Source organism: Ambystoma mexicanum, chromosome 10 (assembly GCF_040938575.1).
Source record: "Ambystoma mexicanum isolate Mex_15411 chromosome 10, UKY_AmexF1_1, whole genome shotgun sequence".
Taxonomy (NCBI): Eukaryota; Metazoa; Chordata; class Amphibia; order Caudata; family Ambystomatidae; genus Ambystoma; species Ambystoma mexicanum.
Genome location: NC_090932.1, coordinates 155,560,881 through 155,587,664, shown reverse-complemented (window position 1 = coordinate 155,587,664; position 26,784 = coordinate 155,560,881). Strand labels below are relative to the sequence as shown.

The 26,784-nt window shown below is 48.0% G+C and overlaps 1 protein-coding gene across 1 annotated transcript in view; it reads left to right on the top strand.

Moving 5' to 3' along the window:
• The window catches only part of LOC138491245 (disintegrin and metalloproteinase domain-containing protein 9-like), a 2,911,326-nt gene that overhangs the window by 1,813,113 nt on the left and 1,071,429 nt on the right, over window positions 1-26,784 (top strand). Inside the window, exon 14 of the mRNA XM_069617655.1 lies at window positions 14,745-14,940. Coding sequence (XP_069473756.1) covers window positions 14,745-14,940 — 196 coding nt within the window. The remainder of the gene's footprint in view (window positions 1-14,744; window positions 14,941-26,784) is intronic.

Here is a 26,784-nt window from a genome sequence, read left to right as displayed (position 1 = left end):
CATTCCACTTCTTTTGCGCATGTCTAGTGACATGGCTATGGCTTGCTGATCTGGGGGTGTTGTAGTCAGGATCTCATGGCATCTTCTGATGTTAGTGGCTGTGGACCTGCCAGGAATGAACCCTGCCTGATCCTCATGGACCATATATGGCATCAAAGGTGTTAACCTAGTGGCGAGTAACTTTGCCAAGACCTTTGCATCCGTATTAATTAATAATAGAGGTCTATAAAACCTGCAGTCGTCCGGGGGTTTCCCCGATTTAAGCAGTAGCGTTATTACTGCTTCCCTTGTAGTCTCGGGGAGCTCTCCCCTGTCCAGGGCTTCGGTCCACATCGCCAGTAGTCTGGGCACTAAAAGATGTTTAAACTCCTTGTAGAACTCTGCGCTAAGGCCATCGGTGCCAGGGGCCTTCCCGTTGGGGAGTGCCTCAATTGCCTCCACAACTTCCGCCTCAGATATAGGAGTCTCCAACTCTCTGGTATCCTCAGCCAGTAATGTCGTTGGGATTTGGGAGAGGTAATGTTCAATCTCCGCATCCGTAGCATCGGATTGAGGTGAGTAAAGTTCTTCATAGAATGCGTGAAATGTGTCACGTATCTTACCCTGATCTGTGGTGACCGAGCCGTCCGTTGTTTGTATACATGGGATATCTGTTGATCCCCTTTCTCCCCTCACTGCTCTGGCTAACAACCTCCCCGGGCGTTTGCTTTCACCGTAGCGGCCTGCAGCCGCCGGTCTGTCAAAGTAGCGGATCTCTTGGTCCGCTGTGTCCGCATATTCGTCTAGTTTGTTTTTTATATCTAAAGTGAGTTGTGGTATCGGAGTGAGCACATATTGGGCTTGTATTGATGCTATTTGCGCTTCTAGTCGTTGCAATCTATTCCTAATGTCTTTGAGGATGCCACTTTCCTTTGACATGGATGCGCCCCTTATATACACCTTTAATGCTTGCCACAATATCACGAGAGAGGACACTGAGTTCTCATTGAGTTCAAAATATTCTTGTATGTGCTGGTCCATTGCATTTCTGTAGACCATATCCCGTAGCGCAGCCGGTTTGAATCTCCATGGGGGCCTGCCCACCGCATCGCCGGGTATTCGCAATGCCATCAGTATGGGGGAATGATCTGAGTATGTCCTGGGGAGTATCTGATTGTCGGTGACCCATGATAATACTGTGTTATCCAACAACCAAATATCTATCCAGGAATGCATGTCGTGTACTGTCGAGTAATATGTGTATCCTCTCGCAGAGGGGTGTAGTGTCCTCCATGCATCCTTCAGTCTCAAATCTGCCATGTGAGTGATAATTGTCTGTGCTGCCTTGGATAGTGCTCTCAATTGTGTCGAAGTACGGTCGATGTTCACATCAAGAATGGTGTTAAAGTCTCCCCCGCATATCAGATGGGCTGTGGGGTAGTGTGCCAGTTTCCCAAAGATTGTGGAGTAGAATTCCGGGTCATCTATGTGCGGCCCGTATATGTTAAGGAGGACTATCTCTTTATCTCGTAGAGTACCATGTACTAACACATATCTCCCCCCCAGAGTCACATTCCACTTCTTTGCACGTGAACTGCAAGGTCTTGTGTAACAAGATTGCTGTACCTCTAGCTCTTTTTGAGTAAGTTGTGTAATATTGGTGTGTTCCCCAATTTGGAACCAGCTGTCCCCCCTGTTGTGGCCCAATGTGTGTCTCTTGTAGAAAAAGAATCTTGGGAGTCTGTGTGTTAATGTATGCTATAATTTTCCGTTTCTTAACTCTGGAGCCTACACCTCGAACATTCCAGCTCATTACTTTTATATCTTCAATGCTTATTTCAGCCATTCCACACGAAATGATCGTGAATGTGTGTTTGCGAATATTGCTTTACAATGCTTTCAGGTTTGCCAGTGTACATTAACTGTGTGCTTTTTACTTTCTTCCCCAACATAACATAACCCCCTCCCAGCGTGTCAAACTCTCCCCCTCCCCCCACCCTCACAGTTCCCCTAACTTCAACTGTGCTTTTAGGATCCCAACCCTTCCCCCCTTCCAACTGCATATGCACCTGCTACAGGGGGGCCTGCGGCGATTCCCAGGGCCTATGCCTTTCCAAACGTTGAATAAGGGTAACCGGTTCCATACGTTGCTCTCACACTTGTTATTGTCAGCGGGGGACATTGCAATGCAGCTTATCACACTTATTGAGACATTCCCGCCCCCACTTAAAGCTACCCCCAAAAGGGGGAGCCGATGCTACAGGACTAATGCATCATTGGTTGAACATTCTGTTAATGTGCACTCATGAAGATTATTCTTTTTCGTTAACTTCAGTGCCCCTCGACGGAGTGGGGATATGTGTCTCTATGAAGCTGGCGGTTTCCTCAGGGAAGGTGAAGAAGTGGATCTTGTTTTGATATTGAATTTTAAGTCTTGCCGGATAGAGCATGGCGTACTGAACCTGCCGTTCCCGGAGCAGTTTCTTAACCCCATTGAATTGTTTCCTTTCTTGTTGCACCGCTAGTGTAAAGTCTGGAAAGATCCATATAACGTTGGCTTCCCATCTCAGCTCCTGCTTTTCCCTTGCCGCCCTCAGTATCAGGTCCCTGTCCCTGTAGTTCATCACACGTGCTATTATTGGTCTGGGATGTGCTTTCGGTTTCGGGGCCAGAGATCTGTGAGCTCGCTCAATAATGAACATTGGTGACCACCAGGGGTCCCCCAGCAGTGTGTGCAGGAGGGCCTCAACTCCTTTTCCCATGGAGCCCTTCATCGCTTCCTCCGGCACCCCCACTATGCGAATATTGTTGCGTCTTGACCTCGTTTCTAAGTCCTCGCATTTAGTCTTCACCGTTCCTAGTTCGATCACCATCGTGGATACCATACTTTTCAGGGCTTCAAGGGCATCTTCAGTGCCCGATATTCTTGTTTCCGCCTCCGTTATACGTGTTGTCATTTTGTCCAATTTTGTTTTAATGGACATCATGTTTGCGGTGATCCCGTCAAGTTTGTCGTTCAGTGCTGCAAACCCCTGTTGTATTGCGAGTAAGACCGCTTGCGGGTCCATCAGCATGGTTGGCGGAGCCTGCTGGTCGAGCGGGATCGTTACCTCCTCCATCTCGGATGTTGGATCTTTCTGGATAGTCGTGGTGTATTTGTCGATAGCCCCCTTGTTCTTCTTAGGACCAAAATTCTTGGGCATTATCCCCATTTTTTTTGATCGATTGTTCAACAGGATTAATGTGCTCTGCCTTCTCTGATCGGCGTATGGCGGTAATTGCAATATGTGGTCGAGGTGTGCACAGCCCACAGCAGGCCTGGTCGGGCCAACACAGCACTTGTTTCGCGGAAAGTCTTATCAGCAGGGGGGGGGGTCGGTGTCAATATGCTTGTTGCAGGTAGTGCGCAGTCGGTGTCGCAGCACCAGAGTCGTGGTAAAAGCTCGACACGGCCTGTCGCGAAGCCTTCTGGTCGCTAGCTATGAAGATACAGTTCTGAGAGTGTCCCTGAGAGGCCTCGGTTCCCGCCTTCGTATACACTGTCTACGACGCACAAACCAAAATTCTTTCTAATCGTTTCTGTCTGCCGTGTCTGTTTGTAACTCACCCCAATTATATTGTGGGGGCCGGGGGAGTTCGTGTCTTGTGCAATGCTGCCACCTCCCTCACGCCGCCTCACTTATCTGCATTGTTCTCGCCGAGAAGGAGCAGTTCGCCGGTGGATTCTTGTCGCCTGGTAGGGGCCGAGCGCCGGCCGTTCAGCGGTGCTTGAAGGAGGGGGGTGGCGGGAGCCAGTGGGGGGACCCGGTAGGCGCTCGACGAGGAGCGTAGCACCTGCAGCAGGCCCCAATATCGATGGGCCTCCCTTGAGTTCCGGCTCAACCTCAGGCTCCGATCCCCGCTGTCCGTGAAGTTCGTATAATGCTATATCTCGGAGAGTCGTTCACCGTTGGCTTCCAGATTTCACAGCCCTGTTCAGTAGCAATTGCCATTCAATCCATGTTTCATAGAAGTAGAACCGGACCCGTTGAACAGTTATATTTGCATTACGGCCCTGGTTCACTCCGGAGCTCACACAGGAGCGGCCATTTTCTCCCGTGGGCAACAGCGCCCCCGAAAGTAACGGTAGTTGTTTTTAAATGTGTAGAATATCAGTTGCTGGTGCTACCAGGCTCCAGTACGTAAGAGATTACAACTGAGACCCATCAAATTGCTCCAACAGCCTAGCCCCTGAAGAATGTCCCACACATTTTCCTGGATGGAACAGAAACATGTCATGTCGGCAACATAGACATGTATAGGTTATATGGTAATTAGCCAAACTACCCTGTATTATTGAGATTACGTTTGTTTGAGCTAAACAGATCAGGGTTGGGTTCCTATTACTGTTAGAAATTATTTAGGACCCTTGTTCTAAAGGAGTCATCATAAAAAAGTCTTGCATTGTCATATATTAAAACGAAATTGATGAACTATCTTGGAAGGTGTTCACTATTACACAGGTGAAATATTAATGAATGTATAAAGGAGAACATATCAGTTTAATAATTCTTTTATATAAATTCATTTTTAAGAATGTATTCAAGTTTTTTTATTTTAATACAAATGTGGTGTTGTACACTCATGTTTCCAATAGGCACATATGCCTATTTAGTTTGAGAAGCATAGAATGTCTGGGTCGGATCTGAGCCATAGCTCTCCTACGAGATAGAGCTACTCCCGCAGGCTTTTTTCTAGATAAACGACTAACCATACCAATACTTGTAATTCCAAGTGTCAGTAACAGTAATTCAGTTTGGCGGTATTCCGACAGATTTACCACCGGACTATCGCCAAACTTGTAATGAGGCTAACAGTATTGAAAATTGCAACGTATACAGATTAGTTCAATAATTATCATTTCAATATAACTCATGAAACAGTGAATCTTGAGCATTAGCCACTTGACAATTTGACATCACGAGAGAAAAAATGCTTGATCATGCAATGTCACTCATACCAAGCATATGCTATTTGGCTGCAACTGTAATGAAGGGGTGTACATGTTCTAATCCAAAACTTCTTAAGTAAATGCAAATTCGAGGGGATTGGGTCCTCCAACGTATTCCATATCTATGACAGTAATCACCACAGCTGTTCTGCTTCGGAAAATCTTTCGGAGTCTGCGTCGATGACGTTGATAAGCTGTCCTCGAGGGCCTCCGTCGAGGCGATGTCACCGAATGTTATAAGTAGGACGCATGACGCCCGTAGCCTCATTTCTGTTTTTTCCGCGAACGTGTTCGCTTCAGAGATCTCGGCACGCCTCGGTTCTACTGAATCCTGTCGTTTCGGTTCTTCGAACCTGTTCCTTTGTGTATTGAAATGATGTCTTCGGCTTCTTCCACCCCGCGGTCGGGTTTTAAGAAGTGTCGGGTGTGCGGTTCCAAGATGTCGTTGACGGACACGCACGATGCTTGCCTCTGGTGCCTCAGGGAGGACCGTGATACGGATGACTGTGTCGACTGCCTTGCGGGAGCGTAAGAAGAAGCTGTCGGTGGGTAAGTTGGCCAAGCCCCGGAAGTCGCGATCCACTGGACTTTCCATGGACGATTCGAGGGGCGACTCTCCGCATCGTCATCGTGAGTCCAGGGGGTCTCGGTCCAGGAGTCGGTCTCGCCATTCCTCTGCCTCTTCGAGGCACTCACGGATGCGCCGTCACATGTCACCTTCCCTGTCCTCATCCGAGGATTCCGCCCGCCGGCGGGTTGCTTGTCCCAACAAGCATTCCACTCCTGAGGAATGGGATTCCTGCTGAAAGGAGATGATGGCGATTTTTCAATTGCAGGGCTCCAGTCCGTCCGCGCCGTCGAAGGACGCCGGCCGTGACCGTGCTAGAGACACCACTCGTACGCCTTTGGGCTCGAGCGGTCGTTGCGGGCACCGGGTGCCTTCGAGGTCCCAGTCGCACAAGGATGGTCGCTCTAGACATGCCCGTTCCAGGTCCCGGTCCTCGATGCCCTCGAGACCGTGTGAGCCTGTGAAGTCTTCGAGGAAGACATCGACGCCTGCGGCGTCGAGTTCGTCGAGGGACTCTTTCGAGGCTCCGCCTCCGAGGAAGTCGTCGACGCCTTCGGTGCCCAGGCTGTCGGAGGACACGCGCGGGGGTCCGCCCTCGAGGCCTGTGTCGACGTCGTAGGAAGTTGTCGGCACCTCACTCGACGTCGACGCCGATTCCGTCGACGCCCTCAAAGCCTTTCAAGGCTGCTTTGTCGGAGTTTCCCCGTGGCACGGTGGAACCCCCCAGAAAGGCTCTGGCCAAGGCTAAGCATGTCCCTTTTTCTGTGCCCTCTTTCCGACCTCTGGATTTTATTTCTGAGGGGGATGAGGGATCTTAGGAAGGTTTGGTGCCTGAGGAGGTGCCTGACGAGATTTTGTCTGGTCACAGCCAGATTGAAGATCTGCTTCAGTCACTGCACTAATAAGTTCTGTCGGCCTGAGCCTGGCACCCATGCCGAGTCCTCGTACCGGCGCCTTATTTGAGGGTCACGGAATACTTGGGGTGGTCTGCGCCACTTGTGGATTTTCTGCAGGATGACCCGACGGACATCCTCGACCAAGGTCCTCTAACTGACCCAGAACTGCCATTCCATATGGCTTTGCAAAGAAGGGTGGCTGCAGCTTGGACTGCTCCGGAGAGTCTCCCGGCAGTGAGCAAGTCTTTGCCGTGAAAATACCATCCAGCCAGTAGTGGCCCCTGCTACTTGACCACGCACCCCACTCCGGAGAGTTTGGTGGTGCAGGCAGCCACAGCCCCAGCAAAGCAGGCGTCGTACCCTACCATCCCTCCTGATAGGGACGACAAGCGTTTTGATGGCTGGGCGAAGAAAGTGTTTTCTTCAGGGGGTATGGCTTTACAGGCAGCCAACTCCGTGTGTGCCTTGTCACGTTTCAAGCACACTCTGTGGAACTGTATTTCCTTGGCGGCTGAACATATTCCCCAAGGGGAGGAATGGGATGGTTTTCTTGCTATTGTACAGGATGGCAAGGATGCCATGTGTGAGACCGTTCAGTTGGGTTTGGACATGGCAGATTGTGTCAGCCGATCCCTGGCGGCGAGCACCGTAATATGCAGGTTTGCGTGGTTGAGGAAGTCAGGGTTTGCTCCTGATGTGCAGGCCCGGCTCCTCAACATGCCCTTTGATGGTGAACATCTTTTTGGCAGCTGACGAGAGCCTTGAGAGGTTGTAGACCTCCAAAGCTGCAGCAAAGTCGTTGAGCGCTGCGGTTCGCCAACCTCTGCCTTTTCGTCCTAGGGGACAGCAATGGAGGGGAGGTTCCTTTCGATATTACTCATCCTTTAGTAAATCGAGAGGAGCTGCAAGTCAAAGGGGCCACGGTAGAAGTGCCAGAGGTGGAAAACAGGGTACTCGAGGTGCCAATGACGCTCGGGCAGTTGCCTCTTTACCCTCGGGCACTGCCGCAGCCGCTTCGGCTCAGTCATGAGGCCATGTCCCATGGTTCGCTGGTTGGGGGAAGGCTGGCGCAGCATCTTGTAGAGTGGCGTGCCATTACTTCAGATGTGTGGGTTCTGGAGATCATAGCCCACGGCTAATGTCTTCCTTTCCGGCAGAGGCCTCACGACAATCCACCAGGGAATCTCTCTTTGGAGAGTCCGGATCCGCTCCTTGCACAGGAAATTCAATCCCTGCTGGAGAAAGGCGCCATAGAACTGGTGCCTGTAGCGGAGAGGAACAAGGGATGGTATTCCCCTTATTTTTTTATTTCGAAGAAAGACAGGGGATTGAGACCCATCATGGACTTGCGCGGTTTGAACAAGCTCCTCAGGAAGGACAAGTTCAAGATGGTTACTCTTTCTGAGGTACTCCAGTCCCTTCAACTTCAGGACTGGTTGGTGTCTCTCGACCTCAAGGATGCTTATCTTCATGTGCCGATCCATCCAAATCACAAGAAGTACCAGAGGTTCGTGGTTGGCGACTCGCACTTTCAGTTTCGGGTCCTGCCATTCAGATTGACCTCCGCCCGAGGGTATTCACCAAGCTCATGGTGGTGGTGGCAGCGTATCTCAGGAAAGGGGGGATTCATGTCTACCCCTACCTGGACAATTGGTTGATCAGGACGCGCTCGCCCGACCAAGTCCTGGATCATCTGTCCATCACCTGCCACTCCCTTCACAGGCTGGGCTTCTCCCTCAACTTAAAGAAGTCCCATTTGACGCCGAATCAGTGGCTCAAGTACATCGGAGCAGTGCTCGACGCTTCCCTGGGGCTGTGTTTTCCTCCCCAGATGAGGACTTATCACATTCAGCAGATGGTGCACAAGTTTCAACACGCCCAGAGTCTCCCGGCGTTCGATTTCCTGAGGTTGCTCGGCCTCATGGCATCCTGCATTCTTCTGGTGCCGGAGGCCAGGTTGCGGATGAGATCTCTGCAGTGGGCCCTCAAGATGCAGTGGTCGCAGTCCTCCAGCAGGATGTCGGACCCCGTTCAGGTGCCGCCCTCGGTCGCCCAGGACCTTCTGTGGTGGGCCGTCGAAGGCAATCTGATGATGGGGCTCCGTTTTAGCTGCCCTGGCCAGAGGTGACGATCGTGATGGACGCATCCCTCATGGGATGGGGAGCTGATGCCAACAAGTTGACAGTCAGCGGTTGTTGGTCTCCGTCGGAGTCCAGACTCCATATCAATCTGTTGGAGCTGCGGGCAGTCAGGCTTATCCTGAAGGCTTTTCTGTCGACTGTGCGAGGAAGGGTTGTCCTGATTCTGACGGACAACACAGTAGCCATGCACTACCTCAACAAAAAGGGGGGGGCAAGGTCACTTGCTCTGTGCAGGGAGGCGATGCAGCTAAGGTTCTGGGCCATTCAGCAGGAAGTTTCGATCTCAGCAGTTCATCTGACCGGAGACGAAAACGAGACGGCGGACGCTCTAAGCAGGCAGAGAGCGATATCTCACGAGTGGGAGCTGGTTCAGGTTATGCTCCTGGAGATCTTCGCCCTTTGGGGGACCCTTCAGGTGGATCTTCTCGCCTCCAGTGTCAACCGGAAGTGCGAAAGGTTCTGCTTGCGAGGATTTCCTCCAAAAGGAGCCTTAGGAGACATGTTCGTGGTGGAGTGGTCTTTCCCACTGCTGTACGCGTTTCCTCCAGTCCCCATCATCCCGCGAGTGCTGCGGAGGTTACGGAGGTTCGGTTCCCGATGATCCTTATTGCTCCGGCTTTGGCTCGGAGGACGTGGTACCCAGACCTTCTGGACTTGTCCATCTGCCCTCCACCTCGTCTTCCCTACCGAGACAACCTGCTCTCACGGGAGGGGGTCAGGTTCTCCATCCATAGGTCAGGTCCCTCAACCTTCACGCTTGGCTTCTGAAAGGTTGAGGTATAAGGATTGGGACCTCCCTGAAGACGTGATGGAGGTTTTGCTTTCGGCCAGACGGCCGGCAACAAAGTCCCTGTACCGTTGCCGTTATAGAAAGTTCTGCGACTGGTGCAGGGTTAAGAATGTGGATCCTTTTTCATGTGACATTCCTGTAGTTCTATCTTTTTTGCTTTCGTTGGCCCACAGGGGCCTGCAAGTGGGTACTGTTAAAGGTTACCTGGCGGTGCTGTCTATATTTAAGCGCTCATCTGAGGAGTGTTCTTATTTTAAAATTCCTTTAATTTCTCAGTTTCTAAAAGGACTCACTAATGTGTTTCCGCCAGCACCTTTCCAGGTGCCTGGTTGGGATTTGAACCTTATTCTGAAATTCCTTATGGGTGCTCCGTTTGAGCCTTTACATTCTTGTCCTTTGAGGCTGTTAACCCTTAAAACTGTGTTTTTAGTTGCGGAGTGAGTGAGTTGCAGGCACTTTCAGTCAAGCCACCCTTCACTGTGTTTTATAAGGACAGGGTTGTCCTTTGAGTTTGTCCTTCCTTTCTTCCGAAGGTGGTGTCGAATTTCATTTGAGCCAGAAGGTTATTCTTCCGGCATTTTATCGTCCTCCACATCCTGGTAAGGAAGAGGAGAGGCTCCATAGGTTGGATCGTAGGAGAGCTTTAAGTTTCTACATTTCTCGCATGTCCCGGATCAGAGTGGACGATCAGCTCTTTATTGGTTACGCTGGAAGGCATTTGGGACAAGCTGTGACTAAGCAGACTTTGTCTAGATGGATTATCTTGGCAATTTCTGAATGTTACTGCTTGGCAGGTAAGGACCCTCCGGCAGGCTTACGGGCCCATTCTACTTGATGTATGGCTTCCTCTACTGCCCTGCAGAGGGGTGTTCCTATTCGTAACATCTGTGATGCAGCCACTTGGGCTTTGGTCCATACTTTTGTACGTCACTATTCCCTCGATTCTGTCCATGGGCAGGATCTGGCCTTTGGCAAGGCGGTCCTTTACTCTGCAATTTGATTGGGCATTATAAAAATCTATATTCTAAATTCTTTTCCCTCTTCCATACGTTGGTACTGCTTTGGGAGTCTGTCATAGATATGGAATACGTTGGAGGACCCAATCCCCTCGAAGAACAAGTTACTCTCTTACCTGGTAACGTTCTTTCGATGGGGTGGTCCACCGACGTATTCCATATCGCTCCCTCCCTACCTCCCCCGCTACAGAATTTCTTATGCGATTGCAGCTTACGTTTCTGTTAGGTAGAATTCTCATTTATGGATAATTTCCCTCACCTAGTGAGTCCCCCAGCAGCTTTGCTGGACTTCTGGGGTTTATTTTTTTCCACTTGGTAAGAGTGAGAGCTTTTCCCCCACTCTTACCTGGGTTTTGCTATGTGCTTCTATCTGTTTTTGTGTGATTGTGGACTCTGAAGTACACCACTTCAGTAGCCCCCTTCTTTTTGTGTATCACACAGCATCTTCAGTGCCGTGGCACAGGGTTGTCTTTGAGACTTCCCTCAACTCCATTTCTGAGGCGACTACTGTCCCTGAGAAAAGGGTAAAGTTACCGTTAACTTTACTTAGTCAATCTACCACAGATCCAGTACACCCCATCTTCCATGGAGTACTGGAAATGGTTAACTCGTATCCTTTTTTATCTGTACCTCCTAGAGCATTGTTTCGCTCTTTTAACATTTAGACTTGGCTGGTGGCAGTGGTATCTACCCTAACTTTTCTACCGCAATTATATTAGATAAACGTGGTACTGTTCTTGGCTATTATATTAGCCTGAACATAAACCCGCTTGACCAGATCGTCTTTCTTTAGGCTCTGGTTGGGTTTATTCGCCATTTCTTTTTGTTAAAGTCCTTCTTGTGTTTTACTTTGCGTGGCAAACTAGGTTTGCCTTCTTTGTTCACTGTCTTTTGGCTGGCTTCTGCCCAGAAGCCCTCCTCAAGGCACCTGGGTGTCTAGGTGGGCTGAATGTGAGGCAGGGGTGTAGTCGCCCCCTGCACAAGGTATCATAGGAAACCCAAATCGCACTTTGTCATGATTGGCCAGGGTAGTTGTCCGGGCTGGACAACCCCCCTGCTGGGTGATTGACAGCCAGGCTGCGTGAATGGGAGTTTTTCCGCATAAAAGGCAGGTCTCTTGGGCTAGAAGTCAGAGAGTCGCCACTGGAACTACAAGGAACCGAAGATAAGCAGAGAGAACGATGGCTGCTGCAACTACCCCGTCCCAGTGAAGCCCTGCTGCAGTCCTGAGCTATCTGCCCTTCAACGACTCAGAGAACATCCAGTCCGGAGTCTTCTTCCCTTGAGCTTGGGATAACCAGCTCATCTTCTACAGCCAGAGGATCCTCTTCCGTGGTCGAAATTGCTGCACACTGCTGTAGTGGTCCGGATAGCCACCTGAAGAGCCTCTCCTGTTTTGAAGGAGCGCACCTTTTATTCTGTGTCGCTGCTGCCGGCCTCATCCCTGTGTGGTGCAGACCCCCTTCAGACGTCCTCCTTCTCGACGAAGCTCCAGGAATCCTGGGTCTGCGGGAAACCAACAGGAACCACTGCCAGGGCACCAGCTGCACCAGTGGAACAGGGTACTGTGTTCTGTTGAGGAAACTGGGCGAATCCCTTTTTCTTCATTTCCAAGGCTTGACCTTGTCTTCCCTCCTTCTTATAACTTTTGCTTCCCAACATTGACAATATCGAAGTACTTTTGGCTCAGTTGAATCGTGAACTGTTAGAACGTGTGATCTTCGGCAACTGGCCCCGATGTCGTTCCCCCCTGGCTCTGGACCTTTTACTTTTGAACTCCTGTCTATGAGCGTTTCTTGATTCTGCCTGCCTAACCAAAATATTGCCTGTGATTTTTGCCTCCGACTCCCTCTGGGTAGCTCAGGTGCTAAGTGTGTTTTTGCCCCGGTAGCATTTCATGTCACGGATACGCGTTTGTTTATTAGACCGAACTGTCAAAAAGTGATCGCAATCGTATCCGCGGTAACGTGTTTTTGTGCCTAACACCGGTTCATTCCACCACAGGGTACGTACCTTGAGACTTACTGTACAAAGTGAATTGGTTAGTTGTAGTATATTTAACGTGTGGTTTTTATTGAAGTTTAATAGAAGTGTTGTGTTTATAACAAATGTTTTAAAAATAAATGTACTTATATTTTTCTACCTGAAACCTTGAGTCAGTGTTTGCTTGAGTCACAGTAATTGTGGTCCCTTTGTGTAATCTATGCTACTGCTCATATGCTCTTGAGATAGGCCTGGCTGCTCAGCCCCTGCTACCACTATAACATAGTAGTACAGGCTTGTACCAAAGGTAAAACTTGTATCACCACCTGTAGTCTTAATTGTGTGTAGCGATCCCTAAGGGCAGTGCACAGGATTCTGCCTAACATTTTCGCAAGGCTTTCTGTGGTCATACTGGCAGTGGTTTGGTGCCACATGTTCTGGGGAAAAAACTACAACTGAGGCTATGGGCGTTGTGCGTCCTACTTATAACATCCGGTGACGTCGGCTCGACGGAGGCCCTCGAGGACAGCGTATCGATGTCATCGACACAGGAAGCAGACGCCGAAAGATTTTCCGAAGCAGCACAGCTGTGATGATTACTGTCATAGATATGAAATACATCGTTGGACCATACCATCGAAAGAACGTTACCAGGTAAGAGAGTAACTTGTTCTTCAGTGTTAACTCAATGGACATAGAACCTCATGTTCTGTTTCACTGATCAAGAACAGTTTATAAGAGACTGGAGTAGGATGATACTGTTCTTGAGAGGCGTTTCCAAGATGAAGGGCCCTTTATGTGCACATTTATCAAAACTGATAGTATTTCGATAGGCCATGTATTTCACATTTAGGTCCAGCAGATTGAAACCATTGATAAATGAATGATACTCACTAATGATTATTCCCTGGAGCAGAAACAAGGGAGGTTCAGATTAACCTGAAGGGGAGGGCTTATACCTGTTATAACCCGCTGCACAAGACAGCAGGGAATATAGATTCCAGAAACAGCTGAAGGCAAGGCCGCTGAAGAAGCCAGATGAAGGATCCAGCTGATTCCATTAGACTTAACTGCCAGGTTAAGAGGAAGCAAGCAGCTATCCTTGCAGGGTGATTTAAAGTACTTTGCCTGTAATTTTGTGTCAACGACTTTAGATTGCTTTTAGTAAACTCCCCTTAGAAGTCATGAAACTTTAAAGTATTGTTTTAATCCTTTCCATTCAAAGGTTTACTCAACGGGTTGGTATGTATACCTTCATCTGTTCCATAACTCACCAATCATGACAGCACCATGATTGTGAGTTTGATTTGAAGTTTCACTCTGCCACAATAGCTATGCACACACTTTCTGATTGGTTGTAGGTAGCTTTAACATTATAGAAAGAAATTGAACAAAGTGTATGTTTGTTATTTCTACTAATATGTACAGTATAATCACATTGATACTTGAGGGAGAAAAAGGGCATCCCTTGTAACAATTACAGTGATATGTCTCATACATGATTCTTAACTTCAAGGTGATATATATTCATTAGCACGGGTCTGTATTTTGATCTTGTCTGGAAAACACAATATCCACCACATTATTCATTTCAAATTCATCTGAGTGTATCTAGGCAATTAATACTTGATTAGATTAATCTGGTTGCAGATGCTAATTATATGGTATTAGAATTAGTATAATGTGCAGGGCTTAAAATGGCCAAGAGCTGGGAGCTACTCCTGCTTGTAGCCTCCAAGAGCCTGGTTAGCTTGACACCAACATCTACCAGGAGCTCCTTTTGACTCCCCAGGTCAACTGATGCCATACAAATATACCTGCTTGGCATTACATTTGGGTTTTTCAGAATGTCCCTCAAAGAACATTATTGCATATCTAGAAGACATTAAACAATACTAGACCAATGTAAAATGGACAGAGGGGCACATTCTACCTCTTATTTGGAAGTTAGATTTGTGTTTCTCTCTTCAAATTCCAAAATAAATAAATGCATGAATCCAAAGAGAATATAAATTACTTGAGGATCAAGCTTGAATCATCCTATAACTTGATTGATTTAGTGGCCACTGGTGCAGTATAGTTGCAAATGAAAGTCCCACCTTCCGAATTGATTCAAGTGTGGGACTAACTGGCTGCATATAGGACCTGACATGCACATTAATGGGAGGGTAAGGATGCATTTTCTAAAACATATCTATATGCCATAATGGTCTGCTTATGAGAAATATGCATGCCTACACAGAGCATGGTGTTTTCTTTTTTTAAAGTAAAGTAATTAAAATATTCTTAAGCTTATTGAATGACATGTCTTAGGAAATGTTTCACTGTGCTTTTCTTGTAAAATTGTAGCATACAATTTGATACACTATGGTTTCTAACAGTTTCTTCCTAAAGGTACCCAGTGTAGAGAACCCGCTGATGAATGTGATCTTCCTGAGTATTGTAATGGAATTTCACCAACTTGTGTTGGTGATATCTTTCAGCAGAACGGGAATTCATGTAAAAATAATCAATCCTATTGCTATCAAGGAAAATGTGCAGATAGAGATGCTCGGTGCAAGCAATACTTTGGATCAGGTAATATTCAAACCATGTACTTATTAGTTAGCATATTTTATTAACTTAAAGCCAAACCGTGATCCCTTTTAGAAAACTACAATACTAAGCCAACTATGTTCATTCTAAGACAGTAAATGTTTAACCTAATCTTCATAACCTTGAAGGTCAAAATCTTTATTCCAAGACGAATCCAGCTTTCTTCTCCAAGCTCAGGGACACTTCAACTATATCTGACCATGAGCAAATACATAATGAATGTTCTTGATAACACCTAACTCTTGTCGCCTCGTACTTCCCAAAGTCAAACGCACCAAAGCAGATGGAGCCAGCTTCCCCTTCATTGCGACCAGACAATGGAACTCCCTGCCGCTTGCACTCAAAACAGAACCCTCCCACCTTGCCTACAGGAAAGCCTTGAAAACATGGTTGTTTGTCTAGCTTATTAACACGCAAATACCACGTGCCTTTCCTGAACTGTTTTTCTGTATGTACCTTTTTAACATTGCAATATCATGCACTTATACACTGTAACCAAGCGAAAGCATGTTCTTGTACACTGTAACTATGCGAAATCACATACTTTAACTCTGTAACAATCATTCTAAATACACAGATGAAGCTAGAATAGTCAAAACAATGTATTCCACATTCTTCATAAACAATGTGCACAAGATGACAGGCTATACATAGACAACAATAAACTTTTCACACATGGCCACCACTAGAAAAGTAATGTATGCTGGATCTTTCAGAATGTTCTATTATAATTACATTCCTTTACGGCTATGTGGAGTTTCACCATCATTGGATCCCTACTTTAAACTTTCTAGAGGGCACTTCACTTACCCTATTTAAGGAATTGAAATATATTGCTTGATTATCTCTTATTTGGTTTCGTTCTTTATTTATGCCAGTTAACGTTCTTGTAACCTAGCCATCCACCAATGATTTAGTATGGTCCCATAATTCTTTACTTTATTTTTTACATTTTTTTAAATATGTTTATTTTTGAACAAGGCAGGAAACATTACATACATTTGTAATCAACATTTAGAATGCATTAACACACAAGAGTATTGCTTCCCCTTCCCCTCTCAGAATTCATTTAGTAGATCAGTCTCCCTCTTCTTGTTCTCGCTCCTGCGGGGCGGGCGAGCTCTCCAAGACCCTCCTGGCCAGTTGGGGTTTATATGTTAAGGCTGGAAAGTCACAATCAAATTCGAGGATCAGGTTCCAAATGTTCTGGAAGCGATGGAGAAAGCCTGCCCTGGCCGCAGTCACCTTCTCCGCAATGAGTACATCCCACAGTTTCATCCACCACAAGGGCAGGAGCGGGCCCTCCACCGACTTCCATGTACGGGCCACCACTATTCTGCCCGCCAGCAAGCAATGTGATAAGAGTCTAGCTTTGGGGCCCGTGTGCGGGTAACTTCCTGGAATCGGGGCACCTAAGAGGATAGGTTCAGGTTCTAGTGGGAGTCTGATGTGTGTCATTGCTGCAATGGCCGCCAGGCATTCTTTCCAGAAAGTTTGGGCCTTGGAGCAGGTCCACCAGATGTGGAAGAAGGATCCTACCTGGCCGCATCGTCTCCAGCAGGCCGGGTCCAACGCTTGATTCATGTGGTGCAGTCTCAAAGGGGGATAGTACCATCTCAGTAGGATTTTGTGGGCTCATTCCCTATTTGTAACACAGGAGGAGGCTGATTGGGTACGAGTCCAAATGTCCACCCAGGACTGGTCCTCTATGGGGTGTCCCAAGTCTGCCTCCTATTGCGCCATGGCCTGGGACTTGAAGGTGAGAAAGTCCCTTTGGAGGAGCTTGTATAGTGTTGAGATCTTACCTTGGAGTGGAAGATCGTTGAGAGTGAGTTCTATGGGTGTGGGCGGGCGTGTTGCTGCTTGACGAATCTGTGAGTGGGAGCACCAGTGACGCAGTTGGAGGTAAGTGAACCTGTCCGTTTCTTGAAGGTGGAAGCTATCCTTACATTGTTCATAAGAGCGCAGTTGTCCTCCCTCAAAAAGTTGTCCTATGGTCTCCAGGCCACCCGTAATCCAGTTTTTGAAGTATCTGGGGGCCAAGCCCGGGAAAAGGCAGGATTCATAAAGACCGGGGATGAGGGGCTGAGTCCCCTGGGGACTTTCTTCTGCTTCAGCGTCCTATCCCAAATGGCAACAGTATGTCTGGTGGACAGCAATAGCTCCTGCCATGGCCGTCTGGTCGCCGGTGAGATGTGGGGAAGAAAGCGTAGGGTAGAGCTAGACGTGACTGTTCCAGGTCCACCCACCTAGGACGATTTGTAATTAGTTGCCATGCCTGAGTGCAAGCTAATTGGGCCGCCACCTGGTATTTCTGAAGGTCTGGGACTCCCAGGCCACCAAGTTTCGCGTTCCCCATCATTGAGTCCTTTGGTATTCTGTTTTTTTTCCCCCTCCAGATAAAGTGCAGCATCTTTCTCTGTAGGTTCTGGAGTGCTGAGATCGGGATCAGCACCGGGAGGGCTGAGCATGCATACAAAAATCTTGGAAGCAGGTTCATTTTACATGCAGTGATCCTTCCCATTAGGGAGATCTCCTGGGAAGCCCAGCGCTTCAAATCCGTCTTCAGTTCTTGAAAGAGCGGGGGAAAATTCACGCGGTAGACATCCGTTGGTTTGGCAGGGATCTGGACCCCCAGGTAGTTGATAGCCTTCGTCTTCCATTGGATTGGGCATATTGGTATCAACTCTTCTCGCTCTCTCGGTGAGAGTCCGACTCCCAGCGCTGTTGATTTATTAAAGTTGATAGAAAAGCCTGTGACCCTTCCATAGTCGTTCAATTCGGCCAGGGCGTGGGTTAAAGATCTGCTGGGGTCGGTGATCGTTAGCAAGGCATCGTCCGCGTAGAGGGCCAGTTTATGGTGCAAAGTCCCTACTTGGAGACCCTTTGTTTGCGTGGTTCAACCTAATTCGTTGAGCGAAGGGTTCCATGATCAGGGCAAATAGGAGTGGGGCAGCGGGCATCCCTGTCTCGTTCCGCAGGTCAGCGAGATGGGGGTCGAAAGATTGCCGTTGATTCGGAGTAGGGCTCTGGGGGATTCATAATTGGCTAGAATCATTGTGCGAATTCCGGGCCAAATCCAAACGACTCCAGGGTGAGCCTCATAAATGTCCAGTCCACTTTGTCGAATGCCTTGGTTGTGTCTAGCTCTATAAGCGCCATCTTTTTGTCTCCACGTGGGGCTAGCTCCACCAAATTCAGAGCTCTGCGGATGTTGTCTGCCGTAGACCGGTTCTTCAGGAAGCCGTATTGGTCGGGCTGAATTATGTCTGGGAGGATGCGGGCTAGGCGAGTCGCCAGGATCTTGGAGTAAATATTGGCATCAATGTTGAGGAGAGCAATGGGCCTATATGAGGCTGGGCATCTCGAGTCGCCTCCGGGTTTGGGAAGCAGAATGGTGATGGACTCTTGCATAGATGGAGTTATCGCACCGGTCTCTCTAAAGGAATTGAATAGCTGTACCAGTGGGGCTAGTAGCTGGAGCTTGAAGACTCTGTAGAACCTGGTTGTGTAGCCATCCAGGCCTGGCGCACGGGATTTCAGTGATTTTATAGCTTCATCCACCTCCTCCGAGGAGATTGGTGCCTATAGGAGGTCCCGCATATCGTCTGGGATAGGGGCAGTGCTGAAGGTATTCCCTTTGTTCTTTCAGATCCCGTGGTGGAGCGGTCATTATCTGTGTCAGGTGTTCAGCTGCTAGGCGTTGTTTGTCCTGCTCTGCATAGTGGATTCGGCCTTGTGTGTCCCGAAGCCCAACAATTGTATTGTTTCGTTTTGCTTTGGCTAGTTTGGCCACCAGTAGCCTGTTAGCTTTATTGTTTTTGGCGTAATAAAATTGCTTCGCTTTGGCCATTTGATGTGCTGTATGTTTGGCGTAGTGGGCCTCAATCTTCTGCCGTGCCGTGCCGTGCGGAGGGCTTGTTGTGTCTTCGGGGACCACCCTTTTTCTTTGTGGGTCTGCTCCGCTTTCCAGAGGTCATCCTCGAGGGTCAAGCGGGTCTGACGTCTAGCTTTATGGAAGGCAACACCTCGTGCTATCAGCTCCCCCCTCACAACCGCCTTCATCGTGTCCCATGTGTTGGCGGGCGATGTGTCTGTTACGGGGTTCTCCAAAAAAAAGTTCTTGATTGTGGTGGCAATTGAGTCCCTAAGCGGCATATCATTGAGAATAGGATCATAGAGCGTCCATCTGCGTCTGGCTGGGTGAGGAGGGACCTGAACTCGGATTTCCAAGGACACTGGCCCATGGTCCGACAGAATCCGTGGGCCTATGGAGACCTCGTTTATGAATGAAAGCAGTTGGGGAGAAACGAGAAGGAGGTTGATCCTCGAAAATGTTCTGTGGACGTGGGAATAGAATGAGTAGTCTCTTTCAGAGGGGTGTAAGACCCTCCATGCATCCACCACTTCCAGGGTTCTGAATAAGCGTAGCAGCGCCAGGGCCAAGGTGAGGTCCCCGGATGATGGGGGATGGGACTTGTCAACTGTAGTATCCGGCACACCATTGAAGTCGCCGCCGATAATGACTTGGCCTTCCAGGAAGACGGGGAGAGTGGTGCATAGGGCCTCATAGAAGGCTGCTTGAGCTGAGTTGGGAGCATATATCGACACAAAGGAGTATAGTTCCCCAAGCAGCAGGCACTTGACGGCAACTAACCGGCCCTCCGGACAAAGCTTGGTGTCGAGAATCTGTGGATCCACCCCTTCCCTGAAGAGAATAGCTGTACCCCCTTTTTTGGCATTTCCAGATGCGCCAAATTGTTTTGGGAAGAGACGGGAGCGTAGACGTCCGAAGTCGGCTGGTAATAGGTGTGTTTCCTGCAGCATGGCCATTGTGGCCCCTTCATTCTTACAGTTTCTGTAATATAGATTTGCGTTTAGCTGGGGAATTTAGGCCTCTGACATTCAGTGAGATGAAATTCAAAGTGGAATGGTCTGGGCCGCTGGGCGCGGGGGTCAGCACGACTTGTGGGGAACGGGGAAAGGGGTTGTATCAGCCAACATCTCTTATATCTTGCATCTGCGTGTTTCCATGCCATTGAGTTTTTTGCTCCAACCTACAACGGGGAGGTGGCGAATTAACTGGAGGGGGGCAGGTTTGTGTGTCCAGCACCCCCTCTTGGCCAACGTGGCCATGTAACTGTCCGTAGCCAACATGGCTAAACTTGTGGGTATCGTCTTCCAAGGACGCAGACGGATTAGTCCTCAGAAGCAGGCATGGGCCGTGGGGTGGGGACCGCTGCCACGATCAGCGAGGTCATTTTGTTCCTTAAAGATGTTAGGATTGTTTGTGTAGCTATATCTTCTTCCTGAATCTCGGGACTCTGGACCATGAGTTTACTTTGGTGGTGGACGATTTCGGGAGGTCTGGGTCAGAGGCCCCCTCTACGTTCACGGGTGATCGCGCTTCAGCAGGGGTCGGGTTCATGATCTGCTCAGCATCCTCCAAGTGGCTGATTCTTCTCTGGGTGCCTTTGTAGGCAAACTGGAGAGCTGTGGGGAAGAGCCACCGGTAGCGAATTTGTTGATCTTGTAGGAAGGCTGCTAAAGGTCGGAGAGCTCGTCGCCTCTGGAGCGTGAGAACGGACAAGTCTTGATAAATTTGGATTGGGGTGCCTTGGAAAGTTATTAGATCACGGGATCGGCTGATTGCAGAGATAGCTTCCTTCGTCGTGAAGAAATGAACCCTGGTAATGACATTGGGTGGGGGGTCTGTATCCACTCCCCGGCAAGGGCGCATCCTATGATTGCGGTCCAGGAGGAGCTGTGACTTCTCGAAGTCCGGGAGAAAAGCTTGAAAGAGGTCCCCCACGTATTCTGCCAGGTTTTTATCTGGGATAGAGGTCAGGACCCCTCAAATGCGGAGGTTGTTAAGTCGGGTCCTGTTTTCTAGGTCCTCCTGTTTAAATTCCATTGTTTCACATTTGTCCTGGAGGAATCTGATTGAGCGTTGAATCTATGTCAGGGTAGATGCTTGGTCCTGGGTCCGGTCTTCCACTTCTCCTAGCCTCTGTTCAGCAATTGTTACCCTTTGGTCAATGTTCTCTAGTTTGGTAGAGAGCTCCAGCATGCATGATCTGAATTCCGATTTAATGTCCGCCATGAAAGTTTTGATGTCATTTTTCGTGGCGAGGAAGCCCTTGTCTTCTGGAGTCCCCATAGAGGAGGGACCGGGGGGTCTTGTCTTTTGGGCTTCTCAGACACCAACAGCATTGTTGCAATATCTGCGTTTTTGCTGGCTTTGGGTTGTCTGGACATGTTGTTCCCCTGGGCGAAGCAGGGGATCAATGTGCCCCGGAGCTGGGAGGGAGGAATGTTGCAGCGTTAGCACTCAGAGAGTCACAGCAGGCGGGGGGGGGGCTGGAGAGGGTGGGCCAGGAAGATCTTCTCGTATGTCTGGTGAACGGGGAAGGGGCAAATGGCCCCAGCTGGGACCTCCAACTTGTTGAGGGGGGGGCCCTGCGGCTTGTTCAGGCCTCGATGATTCCGCAAGCGGAGGCACCCGGTCGGCGCGCCAAAGCTCCCCCTCCTCCCCTGGCTCACCTCCATCCCGGGCCGGGGCCTCTTCACTCGTCGACACCACTGCGCGAAGTCCCCACCACTACCTCCCGGCTGTCCGTGGCGCGTGCGAGGCTGCAGATAAGGTCGCTGGGATGTCCGTAGGAGCTCCTCCTCGCCAGCTCCCAATGCTCCTCCACCGGTCCCTCGCGGTTGGAATCGGAGGGGCCGTTATGTCGCGGCTTCAACGCTGGCCGTAGGGATCAGGAGGAGGGAGCTGCAAGTGCGCTGGAGAGAAGACCCTCGGTGGGCTCCCAAGGGTAGGAGCTCCTCCCCCTCCTCTACGCCAGGCCGCGGCTTCTGCTGTTTCCTAGGCCCTCGTCCGCCATCTTGGAGGGAGGAGCGGGCGGGGAACTCAAAGACTCGTAACTTCGCGCCAAAGCCCTGGAAAGCTCCCGGAGCGCGGCCACCACTGCTGCAAGCTTTCATCAAGCCCTGGTTAGAGCGGGGTCCATCGTCTTAGCCTATTCGTGGCCCCAAAATGTCACGGCAACGGGCACCCCACGGAGGCCATCAAGGGAGCGACTGCATCGTCGGCGCTCCAGGCCTAATTCTTTACTTTTAAGGAAATAGGTTGTGGAAATACCAGTGGAGAATGTGGTGTGGTATTATATACCATCAAGTGAATTCCCTCAAGATAGGTTTCCTGCAAGAGCTAAATCTACATTTCTTTGTACTACTTTGTTTTTGTGCCCCACAAATCATTTTTTCCAGGAAGGATAGAGCGGTGTACTGGTGAGGTAGTCACACATTTCACTGAAGCAATCTGAACACTGTCATCTGTAATTATCTCCATCAGATATCTTTCATCAAGGGAAGAACTATCCAGAAATTAGATCAAAACCCTTGTGATTTCTTGGACAGTTCGCACTATCACCCATTTAAAGTTGTGATCCATCACAATCATACATTTATCATCCTTGCTGTGGATTGTCAGAAGAAGGACGCAGACCCTGATCATTATTTTCAATGAAAAGTGTATTTTAAAAATAAAAGATAACAGTCCATCTCTCCCTATGTTATGAGGCATCTGTGATGATTCATCGTGTCTCGTCACTTCCCTCCAGTGGGAGCCCTTTTCTATGATGCTAGGGAGGTGAGACTTCTACCCAGTAGTTCCCTAGTGGTGGTAATATGCAGGAAGACCTAATAGGGAGGGACTCTCCTCCTGGGGAAAAGCTCCATACCCCCACCACAGCAAATAAACCTCTACCCTCATTATCGCCATTTTTCATCCACTATTGATAGTGAGACCATGTGTATTGTGAGATATTGGGCCTCATTACGAGTCTGGCGGTAACCCTGCCAGTACTTCTGACGGATTGCACCAGACCCGCAACACTTTACCGGTGTTTGACTTCCTGGTGCCACCAGGACATTACAAGTACCGGGGGATCGAGAGGACAGGCGCCAGTAAATGTTAATCCCCATTCCCATGGAGCCAAATATCACTCCATGGGAGTGGGGAGACGTAAGCACCGGCACTGTTGCTAATGGTGCCGTTGCGCCCAGCAGGTCAGACCAGCCAGGCTCAATGGCCACTGTCCGCAGACTTGTAGTGTGGCGGTCCGGAATGGGTGCTGGTAGGTTGCTACCGGCACCCTTAATTGCGGACCGCAACACTCGTAATGAGGCCCACTGATTGTTCCAAATGTGAAGTATACTGGGATAAAGAAGAACACGAGAAGCGCCTGGAATGGATATGTGGAAAAGCATTCAGCTACTCTGACGAGGTAGCCCTCAGCAGGCATAAGGAATTAACAAGGAACTCTTAAAGATGGTGTTGCAGTTATGCGAGGGCGGAGCCAACAAAATAAAACAAGCAAGAAAGGACTCAAAGAGATCCATTGCTGAAAATGCACGTCCGCTAGTGCAGGCCAGGAAGTTCAAACTGGGCATTTTGTAGCAGAAGCCGAGCAAGTCAGAGAAGGGTTTTGGTGGTGGCATGACCCATAGTGGGTGGGCCGGATGGTCCCGGAATTATGACATAACCACCAGCAGTAACCTTCCGTGGAGCCATGTAAGAGAGCAGAGAGGATAGGCGAACAGCAAGAAGCAAGACCTGCAGCCCCGTGAGGAACCGGTGAAGTATTCTCACAAAGCAGGTAATGCGAAAGTCAGACAGTCTGGGTGGGGAATGGGTGAAGGAAAAGTGATTCAGGAGTGCATCCTGAGTTATCTCCCTCAGCACAGTGGTCAATCTCACACCACTGCTGAAGCAGAGATTAAGGAAGAGTGCATTGGTAGTTATCTCCCTGTTCGCAGTGGACAAGTCAATACCACTGCTCAGGCAGCGTGCAACAGGAGTCATCTCCCTCGTCGCAGTGGACTAGCCAATACCACTGCTCCAGCAGAGTGCATCAGGAGTCATCTCCCTTGTTGGAAATTCACTACGACTATACATAACCAGTCCACAAAAATCCTGGATCTAGCTATTTTCCATCAAAACAGTGAATTATTGGTCAAACCATATCACAAAACCACAGACCGAAACTCTCTATTAGACTATAGGAGTCATCATATAAAACATCTGAGGGGAAACTTACTGTTTGGCCAATGTTTACAACTTAAAAGAAATAACAGTCAAAATAAATCATATGAACAGGAAGCCAGTATTCTTACATCTAAACCTAGAAATAGAGGATATCCTAAAAACTTGTAAAAAAAAAAATCAGCCAAAAGAGCCTTTAGCAATAACAGGGGCGCCCTATCAGAAGAAAAGATTCAAAAGCCTAAAGATGACAAAATAGTTTGTGTGAACACTTTTACTAATCAGAGTTTAACAATCCGTAACATCATACAAAAACACTGGCAAGTATTTGCCTCATCTAAATCATATTTACCACCACCTATTTTTGCTTATAAAAAAAGCATGTCTACAGGAAATTGTATGAGTAGAAGCAAATTGAAAACCAAAAGTCCCCATTGGTAGTGGAACAGAACATTCAGACTAGAGAAAAGTCAACTAGAAATTTAAATGGATGCCAGGAGACAAAATGGCTGAGAGTCCAGGTGTCAAGGAGATGACTCATTTATGTTCTAGAGTATTCCTTTGGCAGCAGTTCACTGTAGGCAATTATGTGGTATATATGTTTAGAATTATTTGGCAGCAGTGATGGCAGTGATGGGGCATGGGGGGCGGTTAAAAGTCTGGAAAAGTATCAATTAGACAGAACAGCTGTTTAAACTAGCAACAAATGTGCTGAGCTCATGGCAGTTCTCACAGTGTCCTTGGCAGGTCCTTCTTTATAAAGGGCTTATAATGAGTTCTGGTAGGATCGCACACAAATTTAATTGTGTCAGTCAAATGAGGCCTGCCAAGAGTAGTCATGTGGGCTTGATGAGTGGCAGTTAAGCCACCCAATGATAGACAGGGCAGGGATTTGCTTTTAGTTGCAATACCCAATCAAAATATATTGCGTAACAAAATGTAAGACTGCATCAGCCAGAGAAACGTATAAAAAGGAGCTGTTTCAAGAGCTCCGTGCTGCCACTTCTGATATCTTAATAAAGATGACTTTTGAAACCAGTCCAGGCGCCTGTCTGCCTCCTTGCCTTGTGTCCAGTCTGTGCTGCCTGATCCACAGATGTCAAGTGCCCAGGGAAGACATTGGGCCCTCCACTTCACGTGACGACCCCTTTGAAGGGACCCTGAAGAGAAGCCTTTCTTCCAGGGAGAAGAAATCAGAAGTACATGCTAGCAGGACTAGAAAATGGGCGATGGTAAGAGTGGAAGGGTAAGTAAATGAACCAGCAGTATGCCCACACCTTGCCAGGAGGAGTCTCCTAGAACTGACAGCATGACGTCTTGACACCTGTGGATTGGAGTATGTGCTATGGGAGACTGAGGTAAGGAGGGAGAAAATAAAGACATGTATTTTTAAGGGGTTTGTGGTAGTGTAGGAGAGCAATGGGGTAGTTTAAGACAAGTCATAAAGTGGAAAGTAACGGTTTGTCTTAGTGTGTGAAGGAGAAACGGCAGAAATATATGATAGAGTAGAGTGCTAAGGTGAGACGTAGAGCGTCTGGAAGCCCGGTAGTCCTCGCTCAAGCAGCGTAGAAGAAGTCATTTCAGAATACAAGTGGATTCAACTAGGCTACACACAGATAGATCTGTGAAAGAAATTGACTTAAACTCCCATTGGGGGGTATTTTTAGGAGCAGACAAGAAGAGGTGTCATGACATATATGTGAAAGAAGCCATCTTGTTTATTTGTCTGTCTGTCCATTATGTGTTTGTTGTGAAATTAAATATGTTGAGGAGCAACAATGAAGTGTATAAAGATTGAGACTGTTAAGAACATACATTATTTATTTAAGAAAGGTGGTGTGTACCAATCCAAAAATAGGCAGGGATTGTTGAAAAAGATAGGTAGGAGTGAGCCATTTGATAAAGGGCACTCATGTGTTATTTTGAAATGCTATGAAGAAAGAATCAGGCAAAAAATGAGTTTGCAGTTAAAAAGTGTGACTACTTTGAACCCCCACAGCAAGCACAGGCAGGCAGATAGAGAGTTAATTTTTATATACCTGCATAGTTCAAATTCTTAGTGAGACAAGAAGCTTTGAACAATAGAAATTTGCATTTCCCTTCATGTAAACGAATGGCACAGAAGAAAAGGTGTCAGCGAAATTAATCTTACTTTAAACAGAGAGCTACGTAGCTATAGAGAAAAGGAATTTAAGGATATTTTAATCAAAGTGAAGCAAAATCTGACAGTAGATCCCCGTCCTCTAGTAAGCAGAGAAGGGGATGGGATTGATTATATGTCTTAGAAGTAAAATTTCACAGAAACAGAGCTATTTTCTTAAAGCGATGTGCATAGCTTGGCAAAAGGCCAGTGCAGGCGCACGCAGTAAATCATGTTTGAAGCTGTGCTAAAAGCAACTATGATGCCTGATTCAATGACTAAGAGATAAAAAAGTTGGCAGAGTTAAAGAAAGCAGTTTATGATTTTAGAAAAAAGCAAGGCTGTTGCACAGAAAGACAGAGATAGTTCTTTGAGTTAATATGACTGAGATAACTTGCGCAGCAGAAACAGCAATATGTGGTTGTTAAATGGTTTTAGCAAGACTATGGGTGAATTAAGAAATTATTTGTATGAGCATTCATGTTGAAAAAATAGGGAGAAATTGTATTAAAAAAGTCATGAAAGAATTAGGGAAAGATGATTAAAATTAGTAGGATTGATACTAATATATGTGTGAGCATGTAAGGAAAGTGTTTAGAAATGTATTTTGTGTAATTTTGAAAAATCGTTTTTTTCT